This window comes from Anabrus simplex, chromosome 7 (genome assembly GCF_040414725.1).
Source record: "Anabrus simplex isolate iqAnaSimp1 chromosome 7, ASM4041472v1, whole genome shotgun sequence".
NCBI classification, from domain to species: Eukaryota; Metazoa; Arthropoda; class Insecta; order Orthoptera; family Tettigoniidae; genus Anabrus; species Anabrus simplex.
In genome coordinates, this window is record NC_090271.1 from 286,498,473 (window position 1) to 286,514,771 (window position 16,299).

Below are 16,299 nucleotides of genomic sequence, written 5' to 3' on the forward strand. Positions count from 1 at the left end.
ACTGGCTAACCATTTTGAAACCAAAGGCAATATCATGGAGAGAAAACGTCCCCGCCTCAACCTGATCTGTTCACTAGAGAATATTGCTGCTGTGAGAGCAGCTGTGGCTCGGAACACCCTCCAAATTCACCATAACTGCCTGTGTTCAGCTGCAGAGAATACTGCAGTCTGAGTTTGACCTTTTGCCATACAAAATAACAACAGCTCATGAGCTAGTGGCACATGACAAGGAACGGCGAGTACAGTTTGCTGTATGGGCTACTGCAGAAAGTGATCCCGTATTGCACAACACACAGTTCAGGCATACGTTTATCTCAATGGTGCTGTGAACAAACAGAATGTCTGGCTTTGGGTGAAAGAACTGCCTGATATTGCGCACAAGGTTGAAAGTCATAGTGTGAATGTGTGTGTGAAGGCTGCAATTTCCAGTCGTGAAATTATTGGGCCAATCTGTTTCTAATGACACAGTCAGCAATATGCATTACATGGATATATTGCAAAACAGTTTCCTTCCATAGCTCTTTGCAACACGACTACCAATAGACACACAGGGTTCATTTAATTTATAACTGTTAGGCTCTTCAGTCTGCCGAAACTAACTTTGAGTACATACATTTATGAACTACCTGAAAGAGAAAACATATGGTAACAATAACACACCTGCAGAAGAAACAACTTGTTTAAAATTCTGCTAAACCATTACCCAGTTGAAATAAGTGTGTGAATGGGATCAACAGTTACACCTGTGTACTACCCACACCTGCATTCCTGTAGGTTTTCCATACTATGGTTCCAGTAATGCCGTGTTTTTTGGTACCTTAGTTTAATCCTCACGAAAGCAAAAAAAATGTGGTTAAGGATATTCACAGACATGAATATTCAAAATGCTCCACATCATCTGACATTGAAATGTCAGTAGTAGTTTTAATGCAAACTTTCATAAGATGATGTCGCTAAAGAACAACACAGTCTGTTAATGGAACATATTACGTTAGTGAATAGGTGACTGAAAAGTTACTACTTGTTATATATTATATTAGCAAACATATTATACTTTACCTCTCTATTAATATGCATGTTGCTTTTTTCGTGCAAAGTTGTTGCTATGACATCTACTCTGTAAATTGCTTCTTCTGCAGTAGTAAATTCTGCTATCTCAGTGTTATGTTGTATGCAATTCTTGGCAGCCACATCAAACATGGCAGGAGATGTCGGGAAGTCCTATAACAGAGAATGAATTGGAGGCTGTTCTAATACTGTATGCTGTGGTGATTCATATCATAATCTTTGAAATGAAATAAGAGTTTGAGATATACAGGTCTTTTTAGTAGTTAAAGTATTCCAGCTCTTCAATCGTGAAATTACCAGTGTTTATATAAGTGGAGGTACACTCAACACAAAAATTGGCTGTCGTAGAAGATGACTTTCTTTCAAAATTCTCTTGTTTGAAATAGGATGAACATACATACCTGCCAACTTTACAAAACCAAAAATTAGGAGATTTTGATGTGAAAATCAGAAAAAATCAGGAGATACAATTGGTGAAAACTGCTTATTCAATGCTGGGGCTGTACCTCAATTAAGGCCACGGCCGCTTCCTTCCTACTCCTAGTCCTCTTCGGTCTCATCGTCGCCATAAGACCTACTGTATCTGTGTCGGTGCGGTGTTAAGCAACTTGTCAACTGCTTATTCTACATGTCTTGCACAATACAGGAGTACTATGGTATATATTATACCACTTATAGTCTCAAAATCCGACTGTTGCTATACGAGGCTACTAGGTTAAAAATTACACATCTCTATTCCCTCACAGGAAGTATGTGAGTGAGATGATCAGCCTCTGATAAACCTTCCGAAAATAGTATGAACTTATGTTCCACATGTGTGAATCAGTCCTGTACTTAGATGCCATTACTTAGCAAATGCATCGCTTAATATATTGCATCATGTGCCCGCACGATTATGCAAAGCGCAATGCTATTTTTATCAAGTAATAAATTAAAATTCTCTGGAAAAGTCACTAGTCACTATCTTTGAAATTCTGTCACTAAATTACTAAAAACGACTCCAAATCTAGCGACTAGTCTCTAGAATCGACTAGACTGATGCTGTGACAAGAACGAACACTAACATAGCACACGAGAATGAGAGATTTACAATCGATATACGCGTCGTGATATACAGGTTTCAACAAATATCGCACATTCGCGCGCATTTCTTGTATTAATAAATGTCTATATTTCATTTGAAAGTGGCCAATGAGCGAAAGACTTCCGGTCACTGGCGTACAATGCTGAAGTTAAGAAACAATGTTAGGTTTTGGTCCACCCAATCAATACACATCACTTTACTATGTACACATCACTTTACAAGTGAACTATTTAAATAAAGACATATTTAAAAATATTTAGGTACATGTTTCGTCTCTATTTGAGACTTCATCAGCCATAAAATGGCTCAAATAGAGAAGTCTCAAATAGAGACGAAACATGTACCTAAATATTTTTAAATATGTCTTTATTTAAATAGTTCACTTGTAAAGTGATGTGTACATAGTAAAGTGATGTGTATTGATTGGGTGGACCAAAACCAAACATTGTTTCTTAGTTTTAACTGTATCAATACAGATCTACACGATGAAGTTCGTAAATTGTACCAATGCTAAAATGGCGAGATTTGTAAACAAATGTTTTAAGTTAACCAAATAATAAGCTAAAATCAAGAGAAATAATTGAATTATCAGAAGGCAGGAAAAACTGTCGAAAATCAGGAGTCTCCTGCCTAAATCGGGAAGGTTGGCAGGTATGAACATATTGTAGAAGTGGTAAGATTCGAAGTATCATGCCTCTGCCAACTGACCATCCACATTTTACAAATATCCTCACATTTGGAGAATGTGTAAAATTAAATACTTCTTTGCCAGCCCAATTTTTGTGCGGCTGAGTGTACATAACTTCCCTACTGCACTGTCACTATATTGTCCAACAGAAGAGGCTTGTGGAGATATCTCAATGGCGCACTCACCACCAGCGTATTGGAAAGGTGTGGCAATCCAACTAATGATCCCTCTGCCAGACTGGAGCGAAATGCTGGCAATTTTGTGACTGAAAAGGCTTAAAGGAGGTTGACTACTTTAATTTTTGCAATCTGTGAAATTAAATTAATGTTCCCTTCCAGGAACTTAATAATTTTTTACACCAAATGTAGCTGTTACCACCTGCCTTTATATCTGAACTTGGTAAGGCTTGTTTTAGATAGTCCTGGAAACCAGAGTAGTGTGGTTTGCTTCCAGGCCACAGTGATATACTGAGTATGGATTTTGCAGTTTGTTCCACACTGTATTCCAGGCAATATTTTTGGGATAGTATTTTATTTCAAGTCCATCCCAATGCCAGGATGAAATTACCATTGCATATACTGTAATTCCAAAGACTCTACAGAAACATATCAGTTTACAGACATGACCAAAGCTCTCCCTAGTTCCTAAAACAAAATAACAAAAAAACAACAGTTGTAACTTACTCTCCACTCACCTAATTCATTAAACTAAATCTGTTCTGTATCTTTTACTTCCTTATTTCAGTACAAATATATATATTTTTTTTTTTTTGCTAGCTGCTTTACGTCGCACCGACACAGATAGGTCTTATGGCGACGATGGGACAGGAAAGGCCGAGGAATGGGAAGGAATAGGCCGTGGCCTTAATTAAGGTACAGCCCTAGCATTTGCCTGGTGTGAAAATGGGAAACCATGGAAAACCATCTTCAGGGCTGCCAACAGTGGGGTTCGAACCTACTATCTCCCGGATGCGAGCTCACAGATGTGCGCTCCTAACCACATGGCCAACTCGCCTGGTAATATTATTTTCACAACTACTGGAACGAGTCATCATGGCCAATCAAAGGTCACAGTGAAAGATCATCTGTTAATATTATCTAAGAAGTGCAATGGAGGACAAGATGGAAAGAAAAGGAGAAAAAAAAGTTGAATTATGAAAACCAGCTAGAACAGATTCATCAAATGCACAATTATCAATTTTCCAGTACAGTATACAATTCACAGAACATTCTCGAATTTCTGAATATGGGGTAAGAAAGCTTTTTACAGAGCTGGTAAAAAGTAAATGTTATTTCTTTTCACGTAAGTTAAAAACTGTAACCACCTCGACAACTATATTAATCGTACATTTTAATTACGTTGATACACTAGATTACAGCGTGGTAATAATACCGAAGGAGAACAGCAATAGTTTATTTTCGAATGTACAGCTGATCATACCACTGTAGTTAAGGTCTTAGCCATTTTCGAAATCCTATTATTGAACTGAATTTGGTAATTTCACATAAATCATAAAAATAGTAATGAACTATAAAACAATTCAAACAATATTCAAACATCTCAGGAACCTAAATGGCTGGATTTTGAGCTTTTTTGTTTTATGACACGGAAAACTTTCATTGCAAAATATCACAAGGTAATCTAATCTTAGTTTCACAAATAATTTCAACACTAATGACTTAGTACCTTCACAGCATTAATGTGGAAAATCAGGTATTAACATTACGGAATTAATAGGATACTACATCGAAGTTAGTGAGCATACAGCCCACGTTCTCTCGGCTCCTCTGACAAACGTGCAAGTGGCTGGGCGGCTTATCAGCTTACATTTCGGAGATAGTGGGTTCGAACTTCACTGTCGCCAGCCCTAAAGATGGGTTTTCGTGGTTTCCTATCGTCAAAACAGTCTGTACCTTAATTAAGGCCATGGTTTCTTCCTTCTCGCTCCAAGCCCTTTCCTATCCCACTGTTGCCAAAAGACCTATCTGAGTCGGTGCAACGTATGACTCTGTGTGTTGTGCTCCTTTGAGACGGGCTTTCGGTTCGAAGAAATCTGCGGAGATTCCATACTAATTTCTTCTTCTCTGCTGACATAAACTGGCTGTCTCCAAAATGATTGAAACATAACGTGATGTTATTGTACAAATAGTTCACATTTTTCTTCAATAAATCATCCCCCCTACTATTTACAAGCAATTTTCTTGCCTTTTTTCCTTCCTTAATCCGTTTACCCTCCAGGGTTGGTTTTTCCTTCGGACTGAGTGAGGGATCCCACCTGTACCGCCTCTAGGGCAGTGTCCTGGAGCGTGAGACTTTGGTTTGGGGGATACAACTGGGGAGGAAGGCCAGTAGCTCGCCTAGGCGGCCTCACCAATAATGCTGAAGAGGGGCCTTGTGGGGAATGGAAAGATTGGAAGGGATAGACAAGGGAGATGGAAGAAAGCGACCGTGGCCTTAACTTACGTACCATCCCGGCATTTGTCTGGACAAGTGGGAAACCACAGAAAATGACTTCGAAGATGGTTGAGGTGGGAATCGAACTCCCTTCTACTCAGTTAACTTCTCGAGGATGAATGGACCCCGTTCCAGCCCTCGTACCACTTCTTCAAATTTCGTGGTAGAGCCGGGAATCAAACCCGTGCCTCCGGGTGGTGGTAGCTAATCACACTAACCACTACACATGGCGGCAAGCAGTTTTCTACACATTGAAAATCAAAACACCGCTACGTGTTAGAGGTTACGGTTGTGTTAAAACGTTATTTAAGTTCATATAATTGGATGGATTTCACTATGAGTTACATTCCTGAATCAGTGATGAACGAAATGCCTACTTATCTGAAGTTAAATTTCTGAATCTTCACAATATTGTTCTCTTATCCGAAAATGTAAACAGTAATTAAGGCTTTAATGTTCAGGATCTTTAGAAAGCCTAAAGAATGATAGCTCTGGTGTCTTTTTGTAACTGAGCAATTTATTGCGCCACACCATGTCAATTTAATAGTAAACCGATCATCTATAATGTAATTACCTCACGCTTACCTCGCAAAACGTATACAACTTACACATCCCAGAAGATCGGCAGCTTGCTGGCCACGTGGAGCGCTGCAGTCGCATGGATGAAAAAAATAAGCCGAGCTTCGCGACTGTGTATATTAGACTGTGGTCTTCACTATAAAAGGATTTAACAGGAAAACTTGGTATCACAAATACAATAGAAAAAGTGCCACTGGTGACTTTGTTTCATCTAGATCTCAACTTGCCAGGAAGCAACTCACCACTGTCGGTATCATATTCTCTGGCACATGAAATGAGACTGTTGTAAATTTAAAAATATTACTGAGTTTCATCTTCATAGCCAGTCCATCTGGGTCTTTAAAGAGTCAAGTTATTTCTCAGTGCATGTTTATAAATCAGCTAAAGTTAACTCAGCCAAGAATGTCTGAGAGCAACGGCCCTTGCCCATACAAATTTAGCAGTTTAAGCTATGATGGAAATATACAATGAAATGCATGCTTTTATCTACCAATCTTGCTTAGATAGATAGATACAGAAAAGGTGAGTATGTACCGTATAATTCCAAATACCACTTGCCCCTGAAAATTAAAAAAAAAAAGAAGTTTCACTCAAATATATTTGCAATATTTGCTACAAAACAAGAACGTCATTTCACTACGTATGTTTCATGAATTTAAAATAGTTTCAGACAGTTTTTAAATGTCCTTGAAATAATACCCAATAAATTATTTAAAACACACAGAGAAAAAGTTATCCATCATAGAACGATAGTCAACATTTCATCATCAGAAGTACCAACTTCAGAGCTTGCACTTTTCCACACGTCGTCGTCTTCGCTGCCATCCACAGCATTAGAAATACTGCACTTCTGGAAACTTTCCTGGATGAGGTCACCATAGATACAATCCTACACCCTCTTTACCCACGAACAAAGCAGTTGAACTTCTAGGAGCTTAATACGACCAGTTGGCGTCAGTGCAAGATTGTCAGCCGCCACCCACTCAGTATACAGCTATTTCAAAGCTGTTTTGAACGGATGGTTTACACAGACATAACAGACGTCAATCCGCCTGGAATGACTGCTAGATCAGTTTTGCGTCCTTGGTTTGCTTCTTCACAGCTTCTGTCCAAGCGATGTACCAGGGCAACGTTGCCAAAAAAATTTCAGCTCGTCTTCCACTAGTAGACTGTCCATTCAACTGGAGTCCTGAGTTCTGATAACATCAGCAAGTAAATTTTCTTTCAGAAGCGTCTTTCTCTTTAAGACAATGTACGGTGGAAGTTTAGTTCCATCAGCAAGTATACATAACATTACTGTACACCTCTGCTTTTCATTACCACCCATTCTGATGGTAACACTTTTTGACCCCTTAACAGTCTCAGTACTGTCCAATGGCAATACAAAATAGACGGCCGTCTGATCTGCATTTTCAATTTGGGAAAGCAGATACAATTTTTTCTTTTGCAAACAAATTATATGCGCCCGAAGGAAAATAGTTTTTTTTTTTTTCATATGCAGTAGGTTGTTCCATACTTGGAAATAATTTTACTGAGCTTATGAACTACAGCCAACGTATAGGAAAGTTTTACATACATTTATATTATAGAACAAACCTCCATTATCACATGAAATACATAAGAGAGAACAATACGGTACACACATGTCCACTTGTGATTTTCAATTTTAACTGTAAATTGTGGTACGCCTTCTAATGCTCAGTCCATTCCTCTTATAGAAATTTCTGATCCACCCTTGGCTTGCTTTAAACTCTAGCATAAAAAGTTCTTTTGTGATTTCTAATGCTTTTTATTGGCACATTTCGGTAGACATGCCGTATCCTAATTCTCGCCTTTCTATTACGTATTTGTACAGAATCCTTTCAATTTCATAAAAATGTGCACTCTTCCCACAGAAAGTTCTATGATCATCACTACTGTTTAAAAGAAAATCTTTCTTCTTTCTCCAATCTCGAGTACAAGATTAATCTATATCGTATTTCCTACCGGCGGCACAATTACCAAATAATTTCAGCGTCCTTTATAACTTTCAGTTTTTCACTTACAGTAAAAGACCGCAAATGCTTTGTTGAATTCATGTTTATACGTGGTACTCTATGAACATAAAACTGTAGACCAACTGCTGCCGAGAGCTTACAGTAAAAGAAAAGTGAAAGTGTGTTTGGGGTTGGGGGAGCGCACGCTGAGAAGCTTGATTGCCAAGTCACGGCGACTATGAGTGTGCCGATGTTTGATTTCAGGGTTGTTCCATACTTAGAAATAATTTTACTGAGCTTATAAACTACAGCCAACATATAGGAAAGTTTTACATACATTTATATTATAGAACAAATCTCCATTATCACATGAAATACATAAGAGAGAACAATACAGTACACACATGTCCACTTGTGATTTTCAAACAAACGCTGTCGGATGATGTGCTTGAATCCAGTGCCAACCCTTAAAGCTAAAATAAATTAAAAACATAACATTCCCTAAGATGCGTGACGTATCGCGTCGCAAAATGAAATTTTAGAAGCAGTATTTTTTTTAAAGTGCTGGTGGTATTCATGATTATATGGTACTTTAAATACCAAAGAGCGCTTTTAATAAGAAACAAATTGGGGGACCCTGTGTGAGGTTTGTGCGAACGAGAGAGTTAACCACAGTCAATTCAAAATGAATTTTTCACAATACTTACTGGCACACAGGAACAGGTGAACTGAATGTTCATCCCCATTCGAGGACACATGACAACATACGTATTAAACAGCCCCTCTGGAGGGCCAACCCAGCCCAATTTGAGTCCCTTCAGGTGGCCGTAGCGCTCCTGCAATGTGAGCAGATCAGCCAATACTTGTAGAGGTTTGAAAGTGCCACAACCATAATTGATGACAGGTACTGATGATCCATCTCGTAAATGCTGCATGCTTTCATGTTGTTCTGACTTTGCAATTATAATATCAGTCATTCCCGACAGGCATCTACAACAGAAAAACAGAACTATTGTTACTGATTGTATTGTTGTTCTACATCATCATATAAACCCCATGTCTGTGTATTCACCATGTGAGGCTGCAGATGAGGATGAAGTTGAAAAGTTTTCTGAAGCATTGAGTGACATCATGGTCAGGGTCAACTGCAGGATAGAATAGTGCTAACGGGTGATTTCAATGCGAAAGTTGGGAATAGAACTGAAGGACACAAAAGGGTGATTGGTAAATGTGGGGAAGATATGGAAGCTAATGGGAATGGGAAGCGTTTGTTGGACTTCTGTGCTAGTGTGGGTTTAGCTGTTACGAATACATTCTTCAAGCATAAGGCTATTCACCGCTACACATGGGAGGCTAGGAGTACCAGATCCATAATAGACTATATCTTAACAGACTTCGAATTCAGGAAATCTGTTAGGAATGTACGAGTTTTCTGGGCATTTTTCGATGATACAGACCACTATCTGATCTGTAGTGAACTAAGTATCTCTAGGCCTAGGGTAGAGAAAGTGAAATCTGACTGCAAACGAATAAGGGTAGAAAATCTCCAGGATGAAGAAATTAGACATAAGTAAATGGATATGATTAGTAAGCAGGTTCACGATATAGAAAGTGAATGAGTGGCATACAGGGATGCTGTAGTAGAAACAGCAAGGGAATGCCTAGGAACAACTGTGTGCAAAGATGGGAAAAGGCAAACATCTTGGTGGAATGATGAAGTGAGAGCAGCTTGTAAACGTAAAAAGAAGGCTTATCAGAAATTGCTCCAAACAAGGGCCGAGGTAGACAGGGATTTGTATGTAGATGAAAGAAACAGAGCGAAACAAATAGTTGTTGAATCCAAAAAGACGTCATGGGAAGATTTTGGTAACAACCTGGAAAGGCTAGGTCAAGCAGCAGGGAAACCTTGCTGGACAGTAATAAAGAATCTTAGGAAGGGAGGGAAAAAGGAAATGAACAGTGTTTTGAGTAATTCAGGTGAACTCATAATAGATCCCAGGGAATCACTGGAGAGGTGGAGGGAATATTTTGAACATCTTCTCAATCATCCTGGTGGTGTTGCGAACAGCCAAGCTCATGGGGAGGAGGAAAATGATGTTGGTGAAATTATGCTTGAGGAAGTGGAAAGGATGGTAAATAAACTCCATTGTCATAAGGCAGCAGGAATAGATGAAATTAGACCTGAAATGGTGAAGTATAGTGGGAAGGCAGGAATAAAATGGCTTCATAGAGTAGTAAGATTAGCATGGAGTGTTGGTAAGGTACCTTCAGATTGGACAAAAGCAGTAACTGCACCTATCTATAAGCAAGGGAACAGGAAGGAATGCAACAACTATAGAGGTATCTCATTGATTATTATACCAGGCAAAGTATTCACTGGCATCTTGGAAGGGAGGGTGCAATCAGTCGTTGAGAGGAAGTTGGATGAAAACCAGTATGGTTTCAGACCACAGAGAGGCTGTCAGGATCAAATTTTCAGTATGCGTCAGATAATTGAAAAATGCTAAGAGAGGAATAGGCAGTTGTGTTTATGTTTCGTACATCTAGAGAAAGCATATGACAGGGTACCGAGGGAAAAGATGTTTGCCATGCTGGGGGACTATGGAATTAATGGTAGATTATTAAAAGCAATCAAAGGCATTTATGTTGACAATTGGGCTTCAGTGAGAATTGATGGTAGAATGAGTTCTTGGTTCAGGGTACTTACAGGGGTTAGACAAGGCTGTAATCTTTCACCTTTGCTGTTCGTAGTTTACATGGATCATCTGCTGAAAGGTATAAAATGGCAGGGAGGGATTCAGTTAGGTGGAAATGTAGTAAGCAGTCTGGCCTATGCTGACGACTTGGTCTTAATGGCAGATTGTGCCGAAAGCCTGCAGTCTAATATCTTGGAACTTGAAAATAGGTGCAATCAGTATGGTATGAAAATTAGCCTCTCGAAGACTAAACTGATGTCAGTAGGTAAGAAATTCAACACAACTGAATGTCAGATTGGTGATACAAAACTAGAACAGGTCGATAATTTCAAGTATTTAGGTTGTGTGTTCTCCCATAATGGTAATAATATAGTAAGTGAGATTGAATCAAGGTGTCGTAAAGCTAATGCAGTGAGCTCGCAATTGCGATCAACAATATTCTGTAAGAAAGAAGTCAGCTCCAAGACGAATCTATCTTTACATCGGTCTGTTTTCAGACCAACTTTGCTTTACAGGAGCGAAAGCTGGGTGGACTCAGGATATCTTATTCATAAGTTAGAAGTAACAGACATGAAAGTAGCAAGAATGATTGCTGGTACAAAAAGGAGGGAACAATGGCAGGAGGGTACTCGGAATGAGGAGATCAAGGCTAATTTAGGAATGAACTCGATGGATGAAGCTGTACGCATACCTGCCAACTTTTAGAAACCAAAAATAGGAAGATTTTTTAATTCTTGGATTTCATCACATATATTCCACCACAGTCTACATGAAGAAAGGTCAGGATAAAAGGCATACTTATCTACAGTTACAATGCGAATTGACCATTAAATTTAAAATCTTAAACTAAGAAAACATAAAAATAGTTACAAGAACATGTACCTAATCACTCTCATTTATGACATTTACATACGAATAATATTTGTCACACCGACACGCGCAACAAAATGCATAATACCGTATTTTCTCGCGTAATTAAGGCACACTTTTGACGAAAAATACAGGCGAAAACAAAAAAACTGTCCAACACGAGAACGGCCGGGCATCGAAGGAGGGACCCTGCTACATTACCCCAAACCATTTGTATCCAATCTTGTACGAGTGACGTGTCCATCCACCCTTTTTCTTGAATACGAACGTGGATCACTGGCGGAAATTTTGCTTTAGGCATTGTTTTTCGTTTTAGAACAATGTAAGGTCCAAGCTTTCTGCCATCAGCTGTTACAGCAAGCAATGCAGTACATCGTTGTTTTTTTGCTTCCGGTAGCGCGTGCAATAACACTGTATGTTCCTTTCTTATCTATTGTTCGACTTATGGTATATGGAAACTGATTGGCATCAAACCTGCCGTTCCTAATAAGGGAGATAAAATATTCCTTCACTTTACGCTTCTCAATCACAAAGCGCTGAAAATGGTTTAAATCATTCGTCACTTTTAGGCATAATGTTGTTCTTTGTCGAAGAGAAAGTCCATTTCTCTTCATAAAATTAATTCAGCCTCGGCTAACCTTCAAATACGAGACAATGATTCCACGTGCCGCGGCTATTTCTCATTCATTAAAATGCAGCATTTTGTGAGAAACGGCTTAACCAACATTGCGTAACAAAATCATATAGTTAAGCAGATAATCCTCTACTTGCGGAAACTTGCCGCTTTTTGATCCGCGAAATGCTTTGCGAGACTTCTTGGCCGCTTGAAGTGCACTTCTGTTACCGCGGTAGCGCATGTTTCATTTGGACACCGAAAACTTGCTGCCCGCTGCTCTATTCCCGTATGTTCCGGCGTAACTGATCACCGCAAGTTCGTATGATGCAGTATTAATCGAGTACGGTACTGTGGACTGACAAACAATTTTGAGATCACATAATGTCCCGTACGCGAAACACTCGTAAAACTAGTGCAGTGGAATTTCCTGCCGGCTAATACAGCACGTTGCCTGTATTTGGAATGCCCGCTTTCGCAATAGGAAGCCTGCTACCTGAGTAGTTGGCATCTTTATTTCGAAACGCATCCGGAGCTGAGTGATGGGTCTTCGAAGTTGTGGGTGTGTCAAATTCCACTTTGGACCCAAAAATATTGGGATGTGTAAATTATGCAAGGGCGTCGATTACGGTACGCGAGAAACTACGGTAGTTTCCTTCAATATCCGGTAAAATGTACAGAAATTTATAGGCATCTCTGAGCACTTGGAGATAACGTTTGCCATTATTTTTTGGCATAACGAGAAAAGAAAATACCAGAAAATGTCGTAGAAATGCAAGAAAAAACACGTGGCCTACAACTCCGACGAAACTACGCACAGAAACGATGTTAACAGCGCGCGAACAACACAATAACAAACTCGTTATTACGTCCCGATTAACTGAGTCGTTAGCGTGCGCTAGCCTCTTGCTTGCAGGACGATTGCCGCCCCGAATCCCCAGCTGTATATATATATAAAGCGCACACTCTGCTGTAGTGAGCGAAGGCGACGGACGAAACACTCACGAAATAAAGCATCAAATACGCTTGAAAATTAGGTTTCGTAAATTACACAAGCACATAAGAATTTATCCTTTATTCTAGGGGAAGAGTATTGGCCGTACTAGAGGTTATATTAGTCAAAAATCGGAAGAAGTAAAAATAAATCGGAAAATCGGAAGACGAGTTAAAAACCGGAAAGTATCCGGGTAAATCGGAAGGGTTGGCAGGTATGTGTACGCATAAACCGGCTTTGGTGGTGGGATCATGTGAGACGAATGGAGGAGGATAGGTTACCTAGGAGAATAATGGACTCTGCTAAGGAGGATAAGAGAACTAGAGGTAGACCAAGACGACGATGGTTAGACTTGGTTTCTAACAATTTAAAGATAAGAGGTAAGGCCACAACACTAGTTGCAAATCAAGGATTGTGGCAACGTTTAGTAAATTCACAGAGGCTTGCAGACTGAACGCTAAAAGGCATAACAGTCTATAATGATAATGTATGTATGTATGTATGTATGTATGTGTGAATAATAATAATAAGAAAAAAAATAAGAACCTAACAGTTATAAATTAACTGAGAAAAAAATGAAAAGAAATGGCTTCAAATATCACAAAAAAAAAAAAAAAAAAAAAAAGGTTTTATATTGCACGCTCTCAGAGAGGTTTATAGCGAAACAGGATAGGGCAGGGCTAGGACTGGGAAGGAAGTGACAGGTACAACCCCAGCATTTGCTTGATGTGAAAATGGGGAAGCCACAGAAAACCATCTTGAGGGCTGCTGATGGTGGGATTTGAATCCAGCATCTCCTGAATGCAAGCTTACAGCTGCGCAACCCTAACCACACAGCCAACTTGCTCAGTATGTTAAAACTGGGTCATGGGTGAAGTTCCAATCAAGACAGGCATCAGGGAGGGTAATACGAACTCACCAAAACTTTTCACCTTGGTGCTAGACGAAGTATCCGGATGTCTACATTGGGTCCAATAAGTAATGAGCAACAACAGAAAATATATCAATGACCTTTACTTTGCTGATGATCATACTCTCTTCACCAATGATGCTGGAGAACTCAAAACAATTCTGCAAAAACTTCAAAAAGCTTCCCAAGCTGCATGACTGAAAACGATCTTGCAGAAAACTAAAATTATGAGTCAAAACAACTTTCTGGTTTCCATCGACAATGACATCCTTTTAAAGTTAAAAACTTCATGATCGTTCCGCATTGAATAGAGAAATAAGAAGATGTACAATATTAGAAGGATCCACCTTTCAATACTTCATTGTAAGTTGAACTAAAAAGAAGTCACAACTTGTTTATTGGGATTGATTCATATCGTTGCTACGATATGAATCAATGTTAATTTTTTGCCTGTGTTCAATGTATTAGTTGTTTTAAGATCTTTATATCTTGCCCTACTTTACTATTTGGCTGATGATGACACTTGTAATGTGTCAAAACCGGTCCCAATAAACAAGTTGTGACTTCTTTTTAGTTCAACTTACAACGAAGTATTGAAAGGTGGATCCTTCTAATATTGTACATCTTCTTAATGACATCCTTGTTTGTTGATAAGTATGTGTACCTGGGGCACAACATTAACTTGAGCAGGACAACCAGACAACTGAGATCATCACAAGCACAAGCTTGACCTGGGAAATCTTTGGCAAACTCAAGTTACATTCTTCGAGATTCAAAAATCCCAATGAGCCTTAAGAGGGAGGTCTATAACATGTGCACCCTACCTGTCACAACCTATAAGCTCAAAATTACATATTCATGTTCTGCCAGCGAGCAATACTGGTGATCAGTTTATTTGACCAAATCTGGAACGAGGAGCTCAGGCTGAGGCCAGGAATCATAGATGTGGTGGAGTGAGTGGCAAGGCTTAAGTGGCAATGGGTGGATCATGTGGCGAGAAGTAACTTCAAGTCGTCCAAAGGTCTAGTATAGTGGATATCCAAGAGTCAATGAGAAGCATCGACTGACCACAAGCAAGATGGCATTATGACATCAAACGTACTGGGAGAAACTGGGTACAGACTGCCCAGGATGGCATGGAGAAATTGGAAGAAGCTTATGTTTAGCAGTAGACCTCTACATGCTGAAGAATTAGTTACTTTCCTACACGTCGTTATCTTCGCTGCTATCTAATGCATTAGAAATACTGCACTTCTGGAAACTTTTCTGGATGAGGTCACCAGAGATACACCGCCTTTACCCACGAACAAAGCAGTTGAATTTCCGGACGCTTAATATGACCAGTTGGCGTCAGTGCAGGATTGTCAGCCACCACCACTCAGTATACAACTATTTCAAAGCTGCTCTGAACGGATGGTTTACACAGACATCCAACGGCTGTAACATAGACGTCAATCCGCCCGGAATGATTGCTAGATTCAAAAATCCCAATGAGCCTCAAGAGGGAGGTCTATAACATGTCACCTGTCACAACCTATAAGCTCAAAACTGATACTATTAGTGTCAAAATAATTTTTCAGGAGATGATGTCAAAGGTTTGAATCAATGGGGAAAAATAGTAAATACTACCAATGACCACTACGTTGACCATTCAGCCAACTGAACTGTCAGAAGCAAAACTACATTATTATTATTATTATTATTATTATTATTATTATTATTATTATTATTATTATTATTATTATTCACAGCCTTTTTCCCAATTATTTGAGGTTGGCAGTTCACGTGAACTGGCCTAGTTTTATTGCCAGCTCCTCTCTTGACGCCAACCCTATGTGAAGGGATGTATTCAGTGTTGCATCTTTCTGTGGTGGTTTGTAATGTGGTGTGTTGTGTTGTGTGTAGATGAAGAGATGTATATCAAAATGTGTACAAACACAGCAACACTATACAACAATAATAATATTTTAAAGAGGAACCAGAAGGGAAACAAAAATATTACATGCTGGTACTGGTTAACATAATAAAACACCGAGCGAGTTGGCCATGTGGTTACGGGCATGCAGCAGTGAGCTGTCGGCAACCCTGAAGATTGTTTTCCCGTGGTTTCCCATTTCCACAAGGCAATGCTAGGACTGTACCTTAGTTAAGGCCACGGTCGCTTCCTTCCCACTCCTAGCCTTCCCCCATCACCGCCATAAGATCTATCTATAAATAATAAAACACATGACTCAAAGAACAATAATTCAACAACAACAAAAAGCATTAAGATTGATAATAAAATAATTTCAATACAATAAACCTATGTGGCACAAACAAAGGAAGGAAAGGAACAGCACAGCATATAGCCTCTGCCAAGTAGTTCCA

The 16,299-nt window shown here is 39.3% G+C and overlaps 1 protein-coding gene across 5 annotated transcripts in view; it reads right to left on the reverse strand.

Moving 5' to 3' along the window:
* The window catches only part of LOC136877567 (ornithine transcarbamylase, mitochondrial), a 183,334-nt gene that overhangs the window by 16,143 nt on the left and 150,892 nt on the right, over window positions 1-16,299 (reverse strand). For all 5 annotated transcript variants that reach the window (XM_067151710.2, XM_067151711.2, XM_068228683.1 and 2 more), the window contains 2 exons: window positions 8,557-8,839; window positions 1,060-1,221 (listed from right to left, as the gene is read on the reverse strand). In XM_067151710.2, coding sequence (XP_067007811.2) covers window positions 1,060-1,221; window positions 8,557-8,839 — 445 coding nt within the window. The remainder of the gene's footprint in view (window positions 1-1,059; window positions 1,222-8,556; window positions 8,840-16,299) is intronic.